The sequence below is a fragment of the Hypanus sabinus genome, unplaced genomic scaffold (assembly GCF_030144855.1).
Source record: "Hypanus sabinus isolate sHypSab1 unplaced genomic scaffold, sHypSab1.hap1 scaffold_1534, whole genome shotgun sequence".
In the NCBI taxonomy this organism is placed as follows: domain Eukaryota; kingdom Metazoa; phylum Chordata; class Chondrichthyes; order Myliobatiformes; family Dasyatidae; genus Hypanus; species Hypanus sabinus.
Genome location: NW_026779610.1, coordinates 77202 through 87366, shown reverse-complemented (window position 1 = coordinate 87366; position 10165 = coordinate 77202). Strand labels below are relative to the sequence as shown.

Genomic DNA, 10165 nt, shown 5'->3' with positions numbered 1-10165 from the left:
GTGGTTACTGTGGGGGTGAAACGAGGGGGAGAGGGGTTACTGTGGGGGAATGAGGGGAGAGGGGTTACTGTGGAGGAACGACGGGAAGAGGGGTTACTGTGGGGGTGAACGAGGGGGAGAGGGGTTACTGTGGAGAGAACGAGGGGAGAGGGGCTACTGTGGAGAGAACGAGGGGAGAGGGGTTACTGCGGAGGAATGAGGGGAGAGTGGTTACTGTGGGGGAATGAGGGGGAGAGGGGTTACTGTGGAGAAACAAGGGGGAGAGGGGTTACTGTGGGGGAATGAGGGGGAGAAGGGTTACTGTGGGGAATGAGGGGGAGAGGGGTTACTGTGGGGGAATGTGGGGGAGAGGGGTTAATGTGGAGGAATGAGGGAAGAGGGGTTACTGTGGAGAGAATGAGGGGGAGAAGGTTACTGTGGGGGGTTAACGAGGGGGAGAGGGGTTACTGTGGGGGAAGGAGGGGGAGAGGGGTTACTATGGAGGGAATGAGGGGGAGAGGGGTTACTGTGGGGGAATGAGGGGGTGGGGGTTACTGTGGAGGGAAAGAGGGGGTTACTATGGGAAAATGGGGTGGGGGTTACTGTGGGGGAAAGAGGGGGTTACTATGGGAAAATGGGGTGGGGGGTTACTCTGGGGGAAAGAGGGGGTGGGGATTACTATGGAGGGAATGAGGGGGAGAGGGGTTACTGTTGGGAATGAGGGGTGGGGTGTTACTCTGGGGAAGAGGGGGTGGGGGTTACTATGGAGGGAATGAGGGGGAGAGGGGTTACTGTGGGGGAATGAGGGGCTGGGGGTTACTCTGGGGGAAAGAGGGGGTGGGGGTTACTGTGGAGGGAAAGAGGGGGTTACTATGGGAAAATGGGGTGGGGGGTTACTGTGGGGGAAAGAGGGGGTGGGGTTACTGTGGGGGAAAGAGGGGGTTACTATGGGAAAATGGGTGGGGGGGTTACTGTGGGGGAAAGAGGGGGTGGGGGTTACTGTGGGGGAAAGAGGGGGTGGGGGTTAATGTGGGGGAGAATGCCAGAGGGTTACTAGGGTGTTTGCTGTCTGAGGTGGGGAGAGCGAGGGGTCTGACAGCGAGTGAATGTGAGGCATCTCTGTCTGTTGTGAGGAGCGGATTTATTGTGGGGGAGAGTGGCTAGATTCAGCTCGGTGAGGGAGGTGGATCAGGGAGAGCGTGGGAATGAGAGGGAGAGGGCTGATTTTCAGAGTGTGGAAAAGAGACGCTGTTGTGTGTTTGCGAGAGAGCGAGATAAAGAAAGAGAGAGGGACACAGATACAGAGAGAGAGTGTGAGACAGAGAGAGGGAGAGATACAGAGAGAGGGGAGAGAGAGACAGAGAGAATGAGAGAGAATGTGAGACAGAGAGAGTGAGTGAGAGAGAGAGGGAGAGTGATGGGGACTGTGAGGGAAGGTTGGTCAGAGGGAACAGAAAGAGGGAGAGTAAGTGAGGGACGGAGATGGGGGCTCCGAATGAAGGTTAACGAGTGGAAGAGAGAGAGAGAGAGAGAGAGAGAGAGAGAGAGAGTGATGGGGACTGTGAGGGAAGGTTGGACAGAGGGAACAGAAAGAGGGGAGAGTAAGCGAGGGACAGAGACGGGGGTTCTGAGTGAAGATCAGAGAGAAGGAGAGCGAGGGAGGGAGGCAGGGGTTGTGAGGGACGGCAGGAGAGAGGGGGAGGGGTCAGGAGGGCGAGGGGGCTGGGGAGCGAGGCAGGAGCCCGCCTACGGTGGGTTGGAGCGAAAGGCGGCCCAATCAGAGGAAGCCGAAGAGCAAGGGAGAGCCGGGGGGGGGGGGGGCAACGACTGGAAATGTGCCCCTTCCGCCGCTCGGGACGCCCCCGGCCCCGGACTCTCCCGTGGGATTTAACTCACTAGATCCGTGGGACCTGCACCATCCAGCGGATCTTGGGCGAGCAGACTCTCTGGTCGAAGAACCAAGCGGCCAGCTGGTTCCACTCGTCGGGGCTGTTGCCGTAAATGGAGATCCGGAGCTCAGCAAACTGGTTTGAGGCGTCGTCCATTGAATCGGCATACTCCTGCGGAGGAGAAACGCATCCCGGGGGGATCCGCGCACTGACTGGGGGGGGGGGGGGAGGGGAGGCCATGCAGACTGGGCCGACGAGCTTAACCTGTTCTTCAGCCCGCCCCCCGCATGATTCGTCTGCTGCCGGCCCCCCCCGACCAACACTCTCCCCTCCTACCCCTCCTCACAGGCCCCCACCCTCCCCACACCTGAAACCACCACGGTGGGCTTCACCGCTGCACAGGTGAGAAGACAGCCGAGACGTGTCCACCCAAGCAGGGCTGCAGGCCCGGATGGTGTCAGCCCCAGGGTGCTCAAAGCCTGTGCCCCCCCCCCAGCTATGTGGGGTACTTCACCATGTCTTCAACCTGAGCCTGAGTCTCCAGAGGGTTCCTGTGCTGTGGAAGACATCCTGACTCATCCCTGTACCGAAGACACCGCGCCCCAGTGGCTCCAATGACTACAGACCGTTGGCATTGATCTCCCACATCATGAAGACCCTGGAGAGACTTGTTCGAGAGCAGCTCCGGCCTATGGTTAGGCCACACTTAGACCCCCTTCAGTTCCCCTATCAGCCCCGACTAGGGGTTGAGGATGCCATCGTCTACCTGCTGAACCGTGTCTACGCCCACCTGGACAAGCCGGCAAGCACTGTGAGGGTCATGTTGTTTTCTCCAGTGCGGTCAACACCATCCGCCCTGCTCTGCTGGGTGAGAAGCTGACAGCGATGCAGGTGGATGCTTCCCTGGTGTCATGGATTATTGATTACCTGACTGGCAGACCACAGTACGTGCGCTTGCAACACTGTGTGTCAGACAGAGTGGTCAGCAGCACTGGGGCTCCACAGGGGACTGTCCTGTCCCCCTTTCTCTTCACCATCTACACCTCAGACTTCAATTACTGCACAGAGTCTTGCCATCTTCAGAAGTTTTCTGATGACTCCTCTGCCATAGTTGGATGCATCAGCAAGGGAGATGAGACTGAGTACAGGACTATGGTTGGAAAGATTGTGATATGGTGTGAACAGAATCATCTGCAGCTTAATGTGAAACAGACTAAGGAGCTGGTGGTGGACCTGAGGAGGGCTAAGGCACATGTGACCGCTGTTTCCATCCAAGGGGTCGGTGTGGACATGCTGGAGGATTACAAATTCCTGGGGTACGAATGGACAATAAACTGGACTGGTCAAAGAACACTGAGGCTGTCTACAAGAAGGGTCAGAGCCGTCTCTATTTCCTGAGGAGACTGAGGTCCTTTAACATCTGCTGGACAATGCTGAGGATGTTCTACGAGTCTGTGGTGGCCAGTGCTGTCATGTTTGCTGTTGTGTGCTGGGGCAGCAGGCTGAGGGAAGCAGAATCAACAAACTCATTCGTAAGGCCAGTGATGTTGTGGGGGTGGAACTGGACTCTCGGACGGTGGTGTCTGAAAAGAGGATGCTGTCCAAGTTGCACGCCATCTTGGACAATGTCTCCCATCCACTCCATAATGTACTGGTTAGATACAGGAGTACATTCAGCCAGATACTCATTTCACCGAGATGCAACACTGAGCGTCATAGGAAGTCATTCCTACCTGTGGCCATCAAATTTTACAACTCCTCCCTCGGAGTGTCAGACACCCTGAGCCAATAGGCTGGTCCTGGGCTTACTTCCACTTGGCATGATTAACATTATTATTATTTAATTATTTATGGTTTTATATTGCTATATTTCTACACTATTCTTGATTGGTGCGACTGTAACGAAACCCAATTTCCCTCGGGATCAATAAAGTCTGTCTGTCTGCACTGACCAGTGTCTCTCAGTCCCTCTCTCTCGGGGGGGGAGATCTGTACACTGACCGGTGTCTCTCAGTCCCTCTCTCTCAGGGGAGAGATCTGTACACTGACCAGTGTCTCTCAGTCCCTCTCTCTCGGGGGGAGATCTGTACACTGACCGGTGTCTCTCAGTCCCTCTCTCTCGGGGGGGAGATCTGTACACTGACCGGTGTCTCTCAGTCCCTCTCTCTCCTGGGGGAGATCTGTACACTGACCGGTGTCTCTCAGTCCCTCTCTCTCGGGGGGAGATCTGTACACTGACCGGTGTCTCTCAGTCCCTCTCTCTCGGGGGGAGATCTGTACACTGACCGGTGTCTCTCAGTCCCTCTCTCTCGGGGGGGGAGATCTGTACACTGACCGGTGTGTCTCAGACCCTCTCTCTCAGGGGAGAGATCTGTACACTGACCGGTGTTTCTCAGTCCCTCTCACTCCCATGGGTGATCTGTACACTGACCGGTGTCTCTCAGTCCCTCTCTCTCGGGGGGAGATCTGTACACTGACCGGTGTCTCTCAGTCCCTCTCTCTCGGGGGGAGATCTGTACACTGACCGGTGTCTCTCAGTCCCTCTCTCTCAGGGGGGAGATCTGTACACTGACCGGTGTCTCTCAGTCCCTCTCTCTCGGGGGGAGATCTGTACACTGACCGGTGTCTCTCAGTCCCTCTCTCTCGGGGGGGAGATCTGTACACTGACCGGTGTCTCTCAGTCCCTCTCTCTCGGGGGGGAGATCTGTACACTGACCGGTGTCTCTCAGTCCCTCTCTCTCGGGGGGGAGATCTGTACACTGACCGGTGTCTCTCAGTCCCTCTCTCTCGGGGGGGAGATCTGTACACTGACCGGTGTCTCTCCCTCTCTCTCGGGGGGAGATCTGTACACTGACCGGTGTCTCTCAGTCCCTCTCTCTCGGGGGGAGATCTGTACACTGACCGGTGTCTCTCAGTCCCTCTCTCTCGGGGGGAGATCTGTACACTGACTGGTGTCTCTCAGTCCCTCTCTCTCTGGGGGGGAGATCTGTACACTGACCGGTGTCTCTCAGTCCCTCTCTCTCGGGGGGAGATCTGTACACTGACCGGTGTCTCTCAGTCCCTCTCTCTCTGGGGGGGAGATCTGTACACTGACCGGTGTCTCTCAGTCCCTCTCTCTCTGGGGCGGAGATCTGTACACTGACCGGTGTCTCTCAGTCCCTCTCTCTCGGGGGGAGATCTGTACACTGACCGGTGTCTCTCAGTCCCTCTCTCTCTGGGGGGGAGATCTGTACACTGACCGGTGTCTCTCAGTCCCTCTCTCTCGGGGGGAGATCTGTACACTGACCGGTGTCTCTCAGTCCCTCTCTCTCTGGGGGGGGAGATCTGTACACTGACCGGTGTCTCTCAGTCCCTCTCTCTCTGGGGCGGAGATCTGTACACTGACCGGTGTCTCTCAGTCCCTCTCTCTCGGGGGGAGATCTGTACACTGACCGGTGTCTCTCAGTCCCTCTCTCTCTGGGGGGGAGATCTGTACACTGACCGGTGTCTCTCAGTCCCTCTCTCTCTGGGGGGTGGGGTGGGGTGAGAGACCGGTGTCTCCATGGTAATAATTTACCTTGATCAGCCCGGCAAAATATTCTCCGTTGATGTGATTGTTGGTTTTGAGGTAGAGTCTCCGCAGCTCGCTCGCCCCCACCGGGTTGTACTTGGCGTTGAAGCGATCGAACCGCTGGAAGGTCTCCCGGTCCTGGAGGCGGGAATATCGCACATGGAGCGGAGGTAATCGCGGACCGGGAAGGGCAGAAGGCGATTGACGGGGGTGCTTGGCCGGGATTCCTGGACCGAGACTTGGAAGCGGCCGGGAGGGGCGGCCTGTACACGGAATTGGCCGGGGCAGGCGCAGTAACGACGGGGACGGGGACGGTGGCCCGTGACCGCGGCCGGACGGGAACCTCAGTCGGCGCGGACTGCACCCCCTCTGACGGCAAATGCTTTGTGCCCGCGGGGCAAAAATTAAGAGCAATCTCGAGCTGAGGACGTTGGTTTTGGCCCGGCGACGGGGACGTGTGTGAACCCGGAGATATTCTCAGGATGCTAAGCGCTGTCTGTCGATCGATGTTTGAAAGTAAATGAAACGGCTCAGGTCGATGTGTCCTGCTCCTCATTAACTGAGCGGCAGCCCGATAGCGGGTCAATCTCTCCACGGGTTGGTTGAAACGGTCATTCGGCCATACCGCTTTTAAAACAACTAGCAGATCTTTTTAAACGAACTAGCAGATCTTTTTTAAACCGAACTAGCAGATCTTTTTAAACGAACTAGCAGATCTTTTTTAAACTAACTAGCAGATCTTTTTAAACGAACTAGCAGATCTTTTTAAACGAACTAGCAGATCTTTTTAAACGAACTAGCAGATCTTTTTAAACAAACTACCAGATCTTTTTAAACGAACTACCAGATCTTTTTTAAACCGAACTACCAGATCTTTTTTAAATCGAACTAGCAGATCTTTTTAAACGAACTAGCAGATCTTTTTTAAACCGAACTACCAGATCTTTTTAAATGAACTAGCAGATCTTTTTAAACCGAACTAGCAGATCTTTTTAAACCGAACTACCAGATCTTTTTAAATGAACTAGCAGATCTTTTTAAACGAACTAGCAGATCTTTTTAAACCGAACTAGCAGATCTTTTTAAACGAACTAGCAGATCTTTTTAAACGAACTAGCAGATCTTTTTAAACCGAACTACCAGATCTTTTTAAACGAACTAGCAGATCTTTTTTAAACGAACTAGCAGATCTTTTAAAACGAACTAGCAGATCTTTTTAAATGAACTACCAGATCTTTTTAAACCGAACTACCAGATCTTTTTAAACCGAACTAGCAGATCTTTTCTAAACAAACTAGCAGATCTTTTTAAACGAACTACCAGATCTTTTTTAAACCGAACTAGCAGATCTTTTTAAACCGAACTAGCAGATCTTTTTAAACGAACTAGCAGATCTTTTTTAAACCGAACTACCAGATCTTTTTAAACCGAACTAGCAGATCTTTTTAAACCGAACTAGCAGATCTTTTTAAACGAACTACCAGATCTTTTTTAAACGAACTAGCAGATCTTTTTAAACGAACTAGCAGATCTTTTTAAACCGAACTAGCAGATCTTTTTTAAACTAACTAGCAGATCTTTTTAAACGAACTAGCTGCTCTTTTTAAACGAACTAGCAGATCTTTTTAAACGAACTAGCAGATCTTTTCTAAACGAACTAGCAGATCTTTTTAAACGAACTAGCAGATCTTTTTTAAACTAACTAGCAGATCTTTTTAAACGAACTAGCTGCTCTTTTTAAACGAACTAGCAGATCTTTTTAAACGAACTAGCAGATCTTTTCTAAACGAACTAGCAGATCTTTTTAAACGAACTAGCTGCTCTTTTTAAACGAACTAGCAGATCTTTTTAAACGAACTAGCAGATCTTTTTAAACGAACTAGCAGATCTTTTTAAACGAACTAGCAGATCTTTTCTAAACGAACTAGCAGATCTTTTTAAACGAACTAGCAGATCTTTTTAAACGAACTAGCAGATCTCTATTTTTGGTTCCTGATCCTCCAAAATATTGCGCAGGCAATTTAAACTGGAGGAAATATTTGTAGAAGTGCTGTCTTGAATTTAATTGGGTTTGATGGTGTGTTTATGGTCGGATGGAGATTATTCCACGCTCTAATAGTGCGGGGGGGGGGGGTACGAATTGAGAAGTGCGGGGTGAGGGAAGGTAGGTGGAGGGTGTTGGCGAGGAGGGGAGTTGCGGAGGGGGGGGCAGCTTACCGCGTGCACGTTGAGGGCGTCGATGTCGAGGTGGTCGGGATCGAGGTCGAGCCTCTGGAATAGTTGCCCCAGGGTGAAGGTCTGCCCCTGGGATTGGTGAACCTCCCGGTCCCGGTCTATCGCGTAAGTGTGGTGGATGAAACGCAGCAGAGAGTGCTGGTTCATACAGGCCGCAGCGTGGATGTGCGTGTCGACCTGTGGGGGAGAGAGAGGAGAGGGGGAGAGTGGGGGGAGAGAGTGGGAGGGAGGGGTGGGAGAGTAGAGGGCAGAGAGTGGGAGAGAGGGGAGAGTAGGGGGCAGAGAGGGGAGAATAGGGGGCAGAGAGGGGGAGAGCAGGGGGATAGAGTGGGAGAGTTGGGGAGAGAGGGGAAAGTGGAGGTGGAAGAGAGTGGGAGGGGAGAGTGGGGGTAGAGAGGGGAAAGTGCGGGTAGGAGAGAGAGGACAGAGAGGGGGAGAGTGGGCAGAGGCACAGAAGCAAAAGACGATGGAGAGAGAGGGAGGGAGAGTGAAGTGGAGGGGGTGGAGTGATGGGGATCAGGGAGGAGAGAGAGGGGGACGCGGAGGAAGGTGGCAGTGTATGGGGGGGGAGGGAGAGGTGGAGGGGCAGTGGGAGGAGATGTTATAAGGAGGCTGGGTGCTGTGTTAAAAGCACATGAAAAGACCGGCAGAAACTAGTCATCTGCCCTGCTTCCCCAGGCAGGAATAGACAAGCCTCTTCCCCTCCTCCGCCTTCTACCCTCCTGCTCTTCCTCCTCCTCTACCTCCCATCACCCTCCCGCTTCCCACTCTCCTCCCCGTTCTCCCGACTCTTCGAGACGAAACCGCAGGCAGGATCTCCCTCCATCTCCCACCCTCCTGAGCATTAGTGCCACGTGCGTCTCCCTCCACCCTCTCTCAGTTGAGGAGCTCTGTGGGGCATCCTGCCCCTCCCTCCCCGACCACTCCTGCAGCCGCCCGTCACCTTGGCCACGTTGTAGAAGTCACTGTGGGAAGCCTCCTGCAGGTCGATAAACTCCTTTTTCTCATTGGCCAGCTGGTGAAGGTGGAAACGAGACACCAACATCTTCAGCCGCTGGTTACAGTAGGTCCGCCTGGTCAAAGGGAGCGGAACGGTTAGAGAGGGTGTGAGAGACAGGGGCCTACATGCCAGGGGAGACAGGAGAGGGGCTTATACCCCAGGGGAGACAAGAGAGGGGTTTATACACCAGGGCAGACAGGAGAGGGGTTTATACGCCAGGGGAGACAGGAGAGGGGTTTATACGCCAGGGCAGACAGGAGAGGGGTTTATACGCCAGGGGAGACAGCAGAGGGGTTTATACACCAGGGGTGACAGGAGAGGGGTTTATACACCGGGGAGACAGGAGAGGGGTTTGTACACCGGGGAGACAGGAGAGTGGTTTGTACACCAGGGGAGACAGGAGAGGTTTTTATACACCGGGGAGACAGGAGAGGGGTATATACACCAGGGGAGACAGGAGAGGGGTTTATACACCAGGGGAGACAGGAGAGGGGTTTGTACACCAGGGGAGACAGGAGAGGGGTTTATACACCAGGGGAGACAGGAGAGGGGTTTGTACACCGGGGAGACAGGAGAGGGGTTTGTACACCAGGGGAGACAGGAGAGGGGTTTATACACCAGGGGAGACAGGAGAGGGGTTTATGCACCAGGGGAGACAGGAGAGGGGTTTATGCACCAGGGGAGACAGGAGAGGGGTTTATACACCAGGAGGGACAGGAGAGGGGTTTATACACCAGGGGAGACAGGAGAGGGGTTTATGCACCAGGGGAGACAGGAGAAGGGTTTATACACGAGGAGGGACAGGAGAGGGGTTTATACACCAGGGGAGACAGGGGAGACAGGAGAGGGGTTTATACACCAGGGGAGACAGGAGAGGGGTTTATACACCAGGGGAGACAGGAGAGGGGTTTGTACACCAGGGGAGACAGGAGAGGGGTTTATACACGAGGGGAGACAGGAGAGGGGTTTGTAAACCAGGGGAGACAGGAGAGGGGTTTATACACCAGGGGAGACAGGGGAGACAGGAGAGGGGTTTATACACCAGGAGAGGCAGGAGAGGGGTATATAAACCAGGGGAGACATGAGAGGGGTTTATACACCAGCGCAGACAGGAGAGGGGTTTATACACCAGGGCAGACAGGAGAGGGGTTTATACACCAGGGGAGACAGGAGAGGGGTTTGTACACCAGGGGAGACAGGAGAGGGGTTTATACACCAGGGGAGACAGGAGAGGGGTTTATACACCAGGGGAGACAGGAGAGGGGTTTGTACACCAGGGGAGACAGGAGAGGGGTTTATACGCCAGGAGAGACAGGAGAGGGGTTTATACACCAGGGGAGACAGGAGAGTGGTGTATACGCCAGGGGAGACAGGAGAGGGGTTTATACACCAGGGGAGACAGGAGAGGGGTTTGTACATCAGGGGAGACAGGAGAGGGGTTTATACACCGGGGAGACAGGAGAGGGGTTTATACACCAGGGGAAACAGAAGAGGGGTTTATACACCAGGGGA

The 10165-nt window shown here is 54.1% G+C and overlaps 1 protein-coding gene across 1 annotated transcript in view; it reads right to left on the bottom strand.

The window, feature by feature from the left end:
• Window positions 1-1858: 1858 nt before the first annotated feature.
• LOC132387107 (AMP deaminase 1-like) overlaps window positions 1859-10165 on the bottom strand; it is a 59465-nt gene continuing 51158 nt past the window's right edge. The window contains exons 5-8 of the mRNA XM_059959458.1: window positions 8597-8726; window positions 7636-7830; window positions 5425-5556; window positions 1859-2039 (exon numbers count right to left, since the gene is read on the bottom strand). Of these exons, the coding sequence (XP_059815441.1) occupies window positions 1875-2039; window positions 5425-5556; window positions 7636-7830; window positions 8597-8726 (622 nt within the window). The 3' untranslated portion in view covers window positions 1859-1874. The remainder of the gene's footprint in view (window positions 2040-5424; window positions 5557-7635; window positions 7831-8596; window positions 8727-10165) is intronic.